The sequence below is a fragment of the Eulemur rufifrons genome, chromosome 8 (assembly GCF_041146395.1).
Source record: "Eulemur rufifrons isolate Redbay chromosome 8, OSU_ERuf_1, whole genome shotgun sequence".
NCBI classification, from domain to species: Eukaryota; Metazoa; Chordata; class Mammalia; order Primates; family Lemuridae; genus Eulemur; species Eulemur rufifrons.
This window is the reverse complement of record NC_090990.1, coordinates 15367962-15381112: the sequence shown is the minus strand read 5'-3', so window position 1 is coordinate 15381112 and position 13151 is coordinate 15367962. Positions and strand designations below refer to the sequence as shown.

Sequence of the window (13151 nt, the reverse complement as noted above, 5' to 3'; positions counted from 1 at the left end):
CAGTGATACCTTGCAGGTCAATGTGGGGGTGACATAAGCATGGTGCAATCATATAAAGCACCCTGCACTTAAGTTCAACAGGTGTTTATTGACTCTCTGAGCCAGAATAACACAGGGAGACACTGAGAGGCATGAGCCCAGACGTCTGCTTCTAGCATTACCCTGACCAGCTTTCGATCTTGAGCAAGTCATTTTCCTTCTCTGGGTCTCAGCTTCATCATCTGTAAAATGGTCCCTGTTCTGAGACTGTAGCAACAGTGTGACTGTCTCCAGCTGGCAGGAATGAGGCAGGGAGGGAGGGATGGAACGAATCTGAGCCACAATGTTGGTCACTGGTGCTTCTCCTAAGGCCCTAGCATCGGTTAGACGTGGGTTCCAATCCTGGCTCTACCACGTAACAGCTGTGTGACTTGGATAAGTGACTTATCTTCTCAGCCTCAGGCTCCTTGTCTGTAAAATGGGGTAATCGCTTTGGTGTATGAAGGGCCTGGCAGAGCACCTGGCACAAAATTAGTGCCTAAAAATAATAATTAGTAATAATAGCAGCTAATACTTATTAAGAGCCTCCTTTGTGCCAGGTACTGGGATAAGCTCTTTACGTCTGCCATCAGATTTAGTGCCCGTGGCAGGAAAAGCTGCTAGTATTATAGGTAAGTAGCAAGAAAGAAAACACCACCACAGTCCCTGCCTTAGTAGACCCTCCTGGTTTGTAAGGCAAGAAGAGAGGAGGCTCAACGAATAATTAAAGCACAGTGATAGTGCCATAACCATAGCATCAGTGCAGAGGTGGCAGAAAAAGCAGGTAGTTTTGTTTGAATGGATGGAAGTGTAATTAGAAAAGGCATCGCAAGAGAGGTGGCAGCTAAGCTTGGCTCAGTGTGTCAATGATGGCAGGTGTCTGATTTGTTTTGAGTCCTTTTCCTCTTCCCATCTCTGCCCTCACTGCACCAGGAGTGCCTGTTCCCCATCCCATCCTTCACATTAAACTGTCGCTGTGGTCCCCTTCTGCAGTTGTCTTGGTCTTAGTAACTAGCATTTAAACACTTTTTACCCATTATTTCATTTCATTCCCTCTGCTGCAACCCAACTCATAGGAAATAAAAATATTTCTAACATCAGAAGTATTTTAAAAAACATTGGTTATCCTTTGAGGATAGGGAGGGAAATGGAAGTTGTCATTTTCTGGGGAGCAGGAATCACTCCCCAGCTATTAGTCTGCGGTGTGTCAGGTCATCTCAGAATGACTGTGTCAGACTTTATAGGGTAAATCTCTGTGAATTATCAGGGCTGAGGCTGAGGGACAGAGCTATGGTAATTGACAAAGCCACACACAGTACTTCACAGCTTATCTTCACCCTGAGCTAAAGTAACTCCATCTTTTAATCTCTACTAGCATTTAAAAAACAAAGAAAGAAATAAGAAAGTACCCTATGCTAAAAAAAATTATCTCAAAGGAATCACCAATAGTTATTGCTGTAATGTCACTGTCACCATCACTAGCATCTCATAATCCTGCCATTTATTGAGGGCTTGCCACATGCCAGGAACTGTACTGTTTCCCTTGCATTATATTATCCAAGGACTAAGTGTCATTACACTTATCCCCCCTTATCCGTGGAGGATATGTTCCAAGATCCCCAGTGGATGCCCGAAACCAACGATAGTACCGAACCTTATATATACTTTGTTTTTTCCCTATATATATGTACCTATAATAAAGTTTAATTTATAAATTAAGGCAGAGTAAGAGATTAACAACAGTAACTAATAATAAAGTAGAACATAGTAGCATCACTACTCTTGCGCTTTGGGGCCATTATTAAGTAAAATAAGGGTTGCTTGAACACAAGCCTGTGATACCAGACAGTCGACCTGATAAGTGAAACGGCTACTGAGTGACCGATGGCAGGTAGCTCTACAGCACGGATATACTGGACAAAGGGACAGTTCACGTCTGGGGCAGGGCAGAGCAGAACGGCATGAGATTCCATCATGCTACTCATAATGGCACATAATTTAAAACTTATGAATTGTTTATTTCTGGAATTTTCCGTGTAATATTTTCAGACAGAGGTTGACCATGGCTAACTGCAACCACAGAAGGCAAGACTGGAGATGAGGGGGGACTACTATATTATTCTCATTTTCAAAATTGGGACACAAGCTTAGAAAGATTTATAAAGGTTAAATAAGTGTGAAGGAGCTGCCATTCACACTTAAAAATGCACATTTCTAACCCCGTATTGTATTGTGGTTTGCTTTTTGTCCATTTATCCTGAAGTAGATGTCTTTCTGTCAGGACAGTCATCCCTCAGTATCCCTGGAGAACTGGTTCTGGGACCCCCTCGGATACCAAAATCCAAGGATGCTCAAGTCCCTTAGTCAGCCCTCTGTATCCTCGAGTTCTGCATCAACTGACTGTATATACAGATCTTCGTCCTTTTTAACAGCTGCATAGTATTCCTGTATATGGACATACCTTAATTTGTCTAACTACATCCTATCAACAGCCATTTAGTTAATTCTTCATTTTTCACTACTGAAAGATGAGGTAGCAGTATACGCCAGGAGATCCCCTTGCCCCCTCCCAGCTGATGTCACTCAGTCTCCCACCCTCCTTAGCAGGCTGCCAGGTGCTGCTGCTGACACTGCAGGCCCAGCCATCACCTCCCCTCTCTGCCGCTCATCTTCAGATGCACAAGAAAAGCATCGGTCCTGACCCCAGGCCCGGTTCACAGGGCCAGTCCCCGCCCCCACTCTACTACCTTTCCACAAACTCCTGCTTGGGGTATCAGAAAGCTTTAGGGAAATAAAAAATAACCCCTTCTTTAAAAAAAAATTGCAGAGCCTGCTCTGGAGCAATGTCTGGAGACATTTCTGGTTGTCACAGCTGGGAGATGCTCCTGGAAACTAGTGGGTAGAGGTCAGGATGCTGCTAAACATACAAACAGAAATGTCAGTAGTTCAAAGTTGAGAAACTGCTCTACTGGTCTCCAGGGACAGATTCTGCATATAAACACTATTCCAGTGGTACTGTAGGCCACTGCTTCCTCACTTTACAGATGGCAAAACTGAGGCCTGGAAGGGCCTATAATAGCTGCCATGTCTTCTATGTGCTAAGTCTTTTGAGTGCCATCTCTCTTCTGGGTACGGATAAGGATCCCTATTTTCCAGATGAGGAGACTGAGGCTCAAAGACGGGAAGTGAGAGGAAGTAATGCAGCTTGTAAGCAGCAGAGCCCATGTTAATCCCACCCTGTCTTTGTCCTCTGTGCCTGGGCGCCCACTTGAGAACAAAAATGTTAAGCAAGACGTCTCCTGTCCATAGGATTCATGGTCACATGCGCCCAGCCTGAGATGTGGAAACATTCTCCTTGCTGTGTGTGGGGAGTCTGACGGGCACGGGGTTTCCGGCCAACTGTTCATACACAGATCCACCCATTTCCCAGAGAGGGAAGGTCTAGGTTACTCGTAGCTACAAGGATGGAAAGCGCTTTCTGTCTCTGGTTAAAAAGAAGAGAACAAAGGTTTTCTAAGCTAAAAGGGAAGCCGCGTGGGCTCAGACCAATGAAGGCACTTTGTGATCTTCTAACCCACAAGGTCCTAAATCACTTACAGGCAAATCAGAACTGTTCTCCCCAAATTCCTGCTGGCCCTCCTCTGAGCCCGTCACCTTCCTGCATGAAAACCTTCAAATCCTTCCTGCTGCTCCTGGGATAAAGACCAAGAACTTAACATGGTCTGAATTAGGCCCTGCACGGTCTGGCCCCTCTTCACCTCAGCTGGCACCACCCACTTCTCCATCTCTGCATGTGTCCCTGAGTCCTCCTGCCTTGGGGCTGTCGCAGGGGCCAGTCCTCCTGGCCAGCCGTAGCTTCTCCATGTTAACTTCTCAGGCTTCAGATCCCAGCTCCAGCGTCACTTCCTGAGCAGCTCCGACGAGGTCGGATCCCCATTTTCTCTCCCACAGCTCTCCGCACGGCTGCGGTTTCACTCGTGTCTTTCTCCCCCGCCACCCTGTGGGTTCCCTGAATCTGCCTCGTTCACCATCGTGCCCAGCCCACCACGCAGCTGGCAACAGGAGGGCCTCACACACCAGCATGCCCCTCGCCCATGTAGCCCTGGCAGAGAGGAGGGTGGAGGGGCTGGCAGGAGTTGTTTAGGCCTCTCTTTCCTGGGCGTCTAGGGCCAGGCTGGAGAAGGAGCGGGATCGGGCCAGGGTGACAGGAGGGAGCCCTGCAGAGACGGCTCAGGACACACAGAGAGAGCGGCGTGTCTTCCAGCTGCACATGTGTGAGGTAAGGGGTGCTCCGGGGTGATGGTGGGGGTGATGTGCCTTCCTGTCTGCTTCTCCTGAACCCCCTGGGGACCAGTCACAGGCTCAGCTCAGGTCCTGGCCAGATGGCCCTCTGGCACATCACCAAGGCTCAGCCAGGGCCAAGAGGATGAGCCTGGGCTGGGGTCTGCAGCTCCTTGTCCCCAGGATTCTGCTTGGGCTCACATCACAGATCTTGCCCCACCTCCCCTCCAGTATCTGCTCAAAGCTGGGGAGAGCCAGATGAAGCAGGGGCCTGACTTCCTCCAGAGCCTCATCAAGTTCTTCCACGCCCAGCACAAGTAGGTGTCTCCCCACATCCCTGCCCCTCCCCCTTCAGGTATCACAGAACAAGGCCCCTCTCCAGGGTCCGGCAGACCCGTGAGGTCCTGTACGTCTGCACTCACTGGTAGCGCCTTCGCAGCTACTCCTTACAGAGTGCTCTCCGTGTGCCTGGCACTAAGTACTTGTTCAAACATCATCTCACTTAATCCCCCAACACCTCTGGGAGTGGATACTATCATGATCCTCATTTTATAGATGAGAAAACTGAGGCTCATTTACCAAGATCACACAGCTAGTAAGTGGGATCTGAACTCAGTCAGGGGAGACTCTTAACTCTGGAGTGTCTGTCTTGACCGTCAGTCTATGCCGCCTCGAGGTGCCCTGTGGTCCTTAAAGTACACGTTAAGGATCCTTCTCCCACACTTTTGGCTTCATCTCTCATTTTTGTCTCTCTCTGGACCCTTGTTTGGCCTCTGACACCTCCTAGCTTTTTCCAAGATGGCTGGAAGGCTGCTCAGAGCCTGTCCCCCTTCATCGAGAAGCTGGCGGCCTCAGTACATGCAGTAAGTCGGGCCTCACCCTTGGGCATGTGGCCAAGCCCCCTGTCCTTCCAGGCAAGTCTGTGGGTGTGGAAGAGCTGGCTCCCGCCCACAGAGTGAGGCCACTGCCCTGCCACTCTGGGTCTGGGCTCTGCAGCCGGCATGTTTACTGGCTGATGAGGGGGTCCTGTCCTCTGTCCCCTAGCTGCGTCAAGCCCAGGAGGAGGAGCTCCAGAAGCTGACCCAGCTCCGGGACTCCCTCCGAGGGACACTGCAGCTTGAGGGCAGAGAGGTCAGCCCCAGAACCATCCCCAAAGGAGCGCCCCCTCCCCAGGGCCCACCATGGAGGGAGGGAGAGAAGGAAAGAAGACCCCACAGGGTCCCCTTGAGAAATCGCCATGAGTGAGGAGCCCCCGCAGAACGGGGCTCTTCCCACTCAGATGCCCTGAGGTCTCCTTTGTATGTGTGAGGGACAGGAACACCTGAGCCGGAAGAACTCAGGAGGTGGCTACAGCATCCACCAGCACCAAGGCAACAAGCAGTTTGGGACAGAGAAGGTGGGCTTTCTGTACAAGAAGAGTGATGGGTAAGTGATTCAGAGAGCTTAAGTAACTTGCCCAAAGTCACACAGCTAGTAAATGACAGGTTTGGGGAAACTGCCCAAAGGAACTGTTCTTATCATTTGTGTTGACCCTGAGGTTTGCAGGACCCTCCACTCTGGCAATGCAAAATCATCGGATCTTTGGTTGTCCCAGACACCTGGGCATGTGAACCTCTGCTAAAAGTCACTGGTTGTTCTTAACTTAAAGCAGCAGCAGCTAATGCTTACTGAGCATTTACCATGCTCTCACTTCTCACCTCTGCAATACACTGAATATGCCTAGAAAGGGAAGTGTTGGCTGTGCCTTGCTCCCTAATGTTTTTTTAAAAAAAATCTGTGAAATGTAAAGGCCTCTATAGGATGTATTCATGTTTCTACTTACTAATCAGTTTTTATTAGAGAATAACTTTGAAGAAGAAACCAATGAATACGGACAGGAGAAGGGTTAAGTAGCTCTGGGCCATGGATTTGCCCATTTTATTTGGGGGCTCTCAGTATTGATCTTGCTTAGTTTAACCATAATTCACCTGTTGTGGTCAGGAGCCTGTGCCTCCTCTCCAACTGCGAGCTCTCTGAGGTTGCAAGCTGTGTGTCCTCCATCAGACCAGCTGTCAGAGGGTCCAGGTCTCATCGTCCCTCTAGAATAAGGATTCCCAGAGAGTGGGGCTGTTGTTCTGTCAGACTGGGCTCTTCCTGAGGGCAGGACTGTGTCTCCATCAGAAAGGAGCCCCAGAAAGTGAGGGGTATCAGGGCCTGGGAGGGAAAAAGTGGAAGGATGAGGCTAGAGAGATCTTACAGGTGGGGCCAGGACTCTGTTCTTTGATACAGGGGAATTAGGTGTGAGCCTTTGGCCACTGTCTTTCTACCCCTCTGGGCCTTAGAATCCGCAGAGTCTGGCAGAAAAGGAAGTGTGGAGTCAAGTACGGCTGCCTGACCATCTCCCACAGCACGGTGAGCCCTAGAGGCCATGGGGGAATCAGGGCACGAGGGGTCCTCTCCTCCTGGTGGTCTGAGCAGACAAACGTCAAGCCCTCCCTCCAAGACTGGCCCCTGGGTTCAGGGAGCTGGAAACCCCTTGTGGGAGGAAGGATGGGACACAAAGCCCCCAGTCTTGGTCTATACTCTACATCATTGAGGAAGGAGGAGACATAAACTGGAACAGGATTGTTATGCCCATTTAAGAGGTTGGGAAACAGAGGCCTAATGAGTTTGGGAGGCCCAGAGAGTAACATGTACATCTTACACCCCCAAATTCCCACAGATAAATCGGCCCCCAGTGAAGCTGACCCTGCTGACGTGCCAAGTGAGGCCAAACCCCGAGGAGAAAAAGTGCTTTGACCTAGTGACCCGTGAGTGGTCCCTGCCCTCCTCCCCCCCACTGCCCAGGGCTTCTCTAAGGGACCTGTCAGCTCCTGGGCGGCGTCGGTTAGGGGTCTGTGTCCAAGGCCACGCATGATTTCAAACAGCTGCAGCTGCAGGCGTGAGACTCCTTGGGCCCTGGACACTCTTTCTAGAGGCTTCACCCCCCCCCACATTAAACACTGAGATGTACCCACCTTCCACATTAAATGTGATTATTGACGTAAAGCATATCTGAGTGGATTTGGGTCATCTGGGTTTTGAAATTATTATTTTTTTAAAGTTTTCACTTTCCATCTTTTGGAGCCTTTGGTGCGGGCTTTACGTGTAGGCAGGCCTAGGCTGAGAAATCTCTGGCACTCTCTCTGGCAGGGGAGTGAGGCGGGAGTCTAGGACTGTAAGATGAGCAGGGGTGTCCAGAGGAGAGGCACAGTTGTAGCCCTGTAGAAGATTAGAGAGAGGGAAGGTCCTCCCTGCCGTGGGGAATTGGGAAAGGCTGCTTGGAGGGGAGAGCATTTGAGTTTAGCCTGAAAGCCATGCACATTGGAGATTTGGGGGTGGGAGCATTTTGGGACACAGGACTGGCATAAAGAAAGGCATGGAAGCAGGAGAGTGGGTCCAGCCAGTTCGGCCAGAGTGAAGGGTTAACGTAGGGGCAGTGAGAGCTAAGGCCTGAGAATGACTCTTAAAGCTTTGGACCTTATTTCCTGGCAATAGGGAGCCATGGAGGGTCTTGGAGCCAGGGGAGCGGTGTGATTAGAGCAGAGCCTTAGGCACAACAGTTGGGGAGTTGGTACAGGCTGGGGAAACGGGAAGATGGGAAGCAGGGAGACCAGACAGGAGGTGGAGAGGCCCAGCTGGGTGGCACTTGATTCTGAGGATACCCTGCCTCTGAGCTGAGTGGGGTTCTGTGCCCTGGGAGACTTCCCCTGACCCTGGAACCAGGGCTTCACGCAGGGGGAGCCTTGGTGGGATCCTACTTCGGAGGTGACTTCTGAGAAACTGCCCCAGCTGCCCACCACTACCATTAGCCTCCCTCCCCACTCCTAGCTTGAGACAGAAGCTCCATCTGGGCCCAGATGTTTTGGTGGGGGATCCCTGGGCCTGGGAAGGCCAGCAGGATTTCTGTGGGCCAGATGCCCCCTTCTCTCCCGACAGACAACCGGACATACCACTTCCAGGCAGAGGACGAACATGAGTGTGAGGCGTGAGTGCCCCTCGCCAGCCCTGGGGGTGGAGGCGGGGAGCTGTATCTATTTCCCACCTCTCTTCCCCCACCCGCTCCTCCTCCTCCGCAGGTGGGTGTCAGTGCTGCAGAACAGCAAGGACGAAGCCTTGAGCAGCGCCTTCCACGGGGAACCCAGCGGCAGCCCGGGGTCCTGGGGGGGCACCGCGCAGGACGGGGAGGCCCCGGACCTCACGAAGCTGCTCATCGCCGAGGTGAAGAGCAGGCCCGGGAACGGCCAGTGCTGCGACTGCGGGGCTGCAGGTGGGCCGGAGGACAGGGCGGGAGGCGGAAGTGGAGGGCAGGGGCCTCACCTCCAGGCTGGAGCTGCTTTCCTCCGCAGACCCCACGTGGCTCAGCACCAACCTGGGCGTGCTCACCTGCATCCAGTGCTCCGGCGTGCACCGCGAGCTGGGCGTGCGCTTCTCGCGCATGCAGTCCCTCACCCTGGACCTGCTGGGCCCCTCGGAGTTGCTGGTGAGGGCGAGGACGGGGCCTGGACCCGCCTGAGGGACAGTTAGGGGTGTGGTTTGCCTCGGGGGCGGGGCTTGTAGGGTGGAGGTGGGGCCAGGCCGAGGGGGGCTGGAACGAGCCAGAAGGGGGTGGTCAGGGGCGGGGCCTGAACCAGGAGTGCGGCTGAGGGGCGGGGCCTCTGGAATCTCGCAACTCCTGGGGGCTCTGGCCTAACCACCCGGTTGATTACCCGCCCCCACCTCCCCCGCCACTTTCTCGCAACCCCAGCTGGCCTTGAACATTGGAAACACAAGCTTCAATGAGGTCATGGAGGCCCAGCTACCCTCACATGGCGGCCCTAAACCCTCAGCTGACAGTGACATGTAAGGGGATTTTCGGATGGAGGGGTGTCCTGGCTAGGGGCTTCTGCCACCCCAGCCCCTAGGGTCTCAGAAGGATCATGGATTAGAAGTCTGGGAAGAGGGGAGACTCGGATCAGATCTGGAAGTCCCTAGGACATGGTTCTGGGGAAAAGGAGATCTGTTTCTCCCGTGGCATGGTTCCAGGGGTCGGCTGGGTGGAAACGGTCCTTGCTCTGAGATCCCACGGTTGTCTTTGGTAGGAGCACCCGCAGGGACTACATCGTGGCCAAGTATGTGGAACACAGATTTGCTCGCCGGTCCATACCTGAGCCCCAGAGACTCTGGACAGCCATTTGCAATAGGGACCTCCTGTCCATACTGGAGGCCTTTGCCAATGGGCAGGACTTTGGACAGCCGCTGCCAGGGCCTGACACACAGGTGAGGACCTGCTTCAAAGGCCATTTATAACCCACCTGTGCTTAAGTAACTCCACAGTTCTCCAGGACCAGCTATTACTCTCCTCTACCCCACCTCTGACACCTGCTCAAATCCCACCCATCCGAGGGGTAAACGCAAAAGAACACAGCTCCAACCAAGCAGACCTGGGTGGGATTCCCGGCTCTGTCTTTACCTAGCTGTGTGATCCAGAGCAGGTTATTTAACTTCTCCGAGTTTCATTTCCTCATCTGTAAAATGGATTAATGATAGCACCCACAGGGTTGAAATGAGAATTAAGTCATGTATATAAAGGGCCTAGTGCATAATGGGTGTGCAATAAATACTGGTATCTTTTTGCTTTACTTAAATAGCCTTGGAAATGGGTAAGGGTAGGTCAGATTAGAGCAGGGAAGGTCATTGCATTGGCTATTCCAGTAACGAACATGTGAGCAGGGAGAAAGGATATCCGAGATATTGAAAAGAATAAATTGACAGGAGTTGCTGACTCCTGTCTTTGAGCTGTCTGTCCGATATCTGGGGGGCTGCCCAGAGGGCGGTGTGGGGACAGCACGTGAGTGAGATGAGAATTTGGAGCAGCCTGCATACGGGCAACAGCTGAAAGCATGAGGCTGCTGAGGCTCAGTGGGAAACTGGGAGCCGGGAGAGGAGCCCAGGGCCAAGTTCCAAGTTTGGGAAACACCTGCTGCTGGGGGCAGAGGACAAAGAACCGCTGAAGGAAAGAGTGAGGGACGGGGCCTTCACCTTCCTCCCAAACCTAAGGTTCCGTCCATTCAGGCTCATCCTCTGGGGTTCTGGCAGCTTCATATTGGGGTCTCAGGGGGCAGCAAGAGGTCAAGAGGGTAATTTGGGGTTGGGGGCAGGTGATCTGGGGGAAACTCAGAGGTGTGGATGTGTATTCAGGCACCTGGAGAGCTCGCCCTGCACTTGGCTGTCAAAGTCGCCAACCAGGCCTCCCTGCCTCTGGTGGACTTCATCATCCAGAACGCGTGAGCAACTCCCTGCCCGTCCGTCCGCCTCCTCACACTCCCCTCTTTCCTCCCTCTCCTCCCACTCTTCTCCCTCCTTTCCTCTCCCTCTGTTTCCCCCTGACTTTGACCCCCTCACTGGGGGGTTCCCCTCCCTTCCTCCCTGGACCCTCCTTCCACAGCGGTCACCTGGACGCCAAGGCTGCGGACGGGAACACCGCCCTTCACTACGCCGCGCTCCACAACCAGCCCGACTGCCTCAAGCTGCTGCTGAAGGCGAGAGCTCCGGTGGGCGCAGGTGGGGCTCCAATGCCGCCTCCAGCAGACTTGGGTTCTAATCCTGGCTTGCTTCCAGCCACCTCTGTGACACTGGGGTTTGTCATTCATCTCTGGAACCTCAGCTTCCTCATCTGTAAAATGGGAATAATACCACTGATCTGGCAGGCCTACTAAAGGATAAATAGTATTTCTGAAAGTACCCGGCCAAATAAATACCAGCTGAATCTGGATAATAATGATTGTAGTAGCCGCCATTTACTGTGTACCATCTGCCTGGTAAAGGGCCAAGTGTTTCACACATGTTAGTTAATTTAATCCTCATGACAACCTTGTCGGGTAGTTACAAATGTTACATTCATTTCATAGATGAAACAATTATATCCCAGAGAGGTTAAGTAACTTGCCTGAGGTCACACAGCCAGAAAGTGGCAGAACCAGGATGCGAACCCAGAGACCCATCTTAATTTCTAAGCTATAATGTCTCTTTAACCTTGACCATGACCCCTGACTTTTCCCCCTCACAGTGAATGAGGCAGGAGAGACAGCCCTGGACATAGCCAGGAAGAAGCAGCACAAGGAGTGTGAGGAGCTGGTGAGGCCTTATGAGGAGGAGAGGAGCCCCCTGACCCTTTCTCTCTCCCTCCTGAGCCCCTGACCACGCCTTTGTTTTTGGCAGCTGGAGCAGGCCCAGGCTGGGACGCTCGCCTTCCCTCTGCATGTGGACTACTCCTGGGGAATTTCCACAGAGCCGGGCTCTGACAGTGAGGAGGATGAGGAAGAGAAGGTGGGTCCCAGCCCCTGCCCCTCAGGCCTCTAGGTGGCAGAAGGAAAGAGCCAGATTGGGCCTGGTGTGGGGAGGGGCAGAGCTGAACTGGAGGAACCAGGCTGTCCTCCCTCCCACACTTTTGCCCCGGCAGCGCTGCCCCCTGAAGCCCCCTGCCCACGCCCGCTGGGTCGGTGGAAGGCTGGACATCAGCAACAAGACCTACGAGACCGTTGCCAGCCTGGGGCCGGGCACCCCGCAGAGCCAGAGTGAGGATTGCCCCCCACCCTTGCCTGTCAAGAACTCTTCTCGGACCATGGTCCAAGGGTGTGCAAGACATGCCAGTGGAGGTACAGTTGGTTGCCCAGAAAAGTGCTCATACCATGCACGGAGGGCCTACTGTGTGCTGGGGCGCCGAGCTAAGAATGCATATGTTAGTCCGTATCATCCTCACAGTCACCTCTCAGGTGGGGGTTATCATCTTCCCCTTGTAGGTAAAGCAATAGAGATGTTAAGTAACATGCCCGAGATCCCACAGCTATGTCTCTGATGTAGGATTCAAACCCAGGTCTCCTAGTCCAAATTCCTCAATGCTGCATTTAAGGGAAAAGAGAAGAATGTATCGAGCATCCACTGCATCCCGAGTCCTTTGAGGGCTACCAAGACACAGTCTAGGAGGGGAGATAAAAACTGGAATGAAATCCGTTATAATACAAGGCACAATGTCATACAGAACATAAATCCCCAAAGGACAGTGACTTTGAATGTTTGGTTGACTCTGTTTCTCCAGCACCGAGCCCAGGGCCTGGCTGTTCGTAAGAACTGTTTGTTCAGTGAAGGAACAGGCTTGTTCTGAGAGGTCAGGGGAGGGAGGGAGCGGGTCTGTTGGGACTGGGGGCGGTTTAGGAAGGCTTGGTGGTGGGGGTAGCCTCCGATCTGAGCCTGAGGGATGGGCAGGAGAGTCCAGACTGAGGAGAGAGTGTGGGCAGGAGCAAAGACGTGCGTCCGCCCTGGCTGCTGCCCCAGTTGAAGAGCGATGGAGAGATAGACAGGGAATGGGAAGTTGGCAGAGAACCCTGACGGGTCCTAGAGGCCAAAGACTGCTTTGAAATTGAGCACAGAGCAAGTGATGAAGACAGGCTTTATCTTTTTTGATTCCAGATCGTTCTGAAGTCCCCAGCCTGAGTTCAGAGCCCTCTGAGGCCCCCGAGAACCTGGGAAGTCCAGCCTCCTCCTCCTCCAGCCTCACAAGCCCCCTGGAACCCGGGAGTCCCAGCCAAGCCCCACCGAGCTCTGAGGAGGGCCTCCGGGAGCCCCTAGGCACCTCCCGACCCAGCCTGACATCTGGGGCCACCCCTTCAGAAACGTATCCCCCTGTCAGGTTCAGGTTAGTGAGAGCCCACCTGTGCAACCCGGGCGAGTCTCCTGACCTCTGTAAGCATCCATGTATTTCCCCACCTCTAAACAGCACCTGCCCAAAGACTGGGCCAGCTCTGGGGCCCATGACTTATGCAGCATTGCTGGACCTTGGGTGGAGGGTGATTGGA

At 53.0% G+C, this 13151-nt stretch overlaps 1 protein-coding gene across 4 annotated transcripts in view; it reads left to right on the top strand.

Moving 5' to 3' along the window:
- Window positions 1-13151, top strand: part of ASAP3 (ArfGAP with SH3 domain, ankyrin repeat and PH domain 3) — a 47844-nt gene that overhangs the window by 31062 nt on the left and 3631 nt on the right. The window contains exons 5-22 of one of the 4 annotated variants that reach the window (XM_069479531.1): window positions 4163-4297; window positions 4531-4616; window positions 5087-5162; window positions 5344-5430; window positions 5615-5724; window positions 6621-6690; window positions 7001-7088; window positions 8257-8305; window positions 8397-8587; window positions 8667-8800; window positions 9065-9159; window positions 9399-9576; window positions 10498-10583; window positions 10745-10860; window positions 11366-11433; window positions 11518-11625; window positions 11759-11954; window positions 12766-12991. In XM_069479531.1, coding sequence (XP_069335632.1) covers window positions 4163-4297; window positions 4531-4616; window positions 5087-5162; window positions 5344-5430; window positions 5615-5724; window positions 6621-6690; window positions 7001-7088; window positions 8257-8305; window positions 8397-8587; window positions 8667-8800; window positions 9065-9159; window positions 9399-9576; window positions 10498-10583; window positions 10745-10860; window positions 11366-11433; window positions 11518-11625; window positions 11759-11954; window positions 12766-12991 — 2099 coding nt within the window. Of the gene's footprint in view, window positions 1-4162; window positions 4298-4530; window positions 4617-5086; window positions 5163-5343; window positions 5431-5608; window positions 5725-6620; window positions 6691-7000; window positions 7089-8256; window positions 8306-8396; window positions 8588-8666; window positions 8801-9064; window positions 9160-9398; window positions 9577-10497; window positions 10584-10744; window positions 10861-11365; window positions 11434-11517; window positions 11626-11758; window positions 11955-12765; window positions 12992-13151 lie in introns of all 4 variants that reach the window. The other 3 variants (XM_069479530.1, XM_069479529.1, XM_069479532.1) reach the window with 3 other exon arrangements.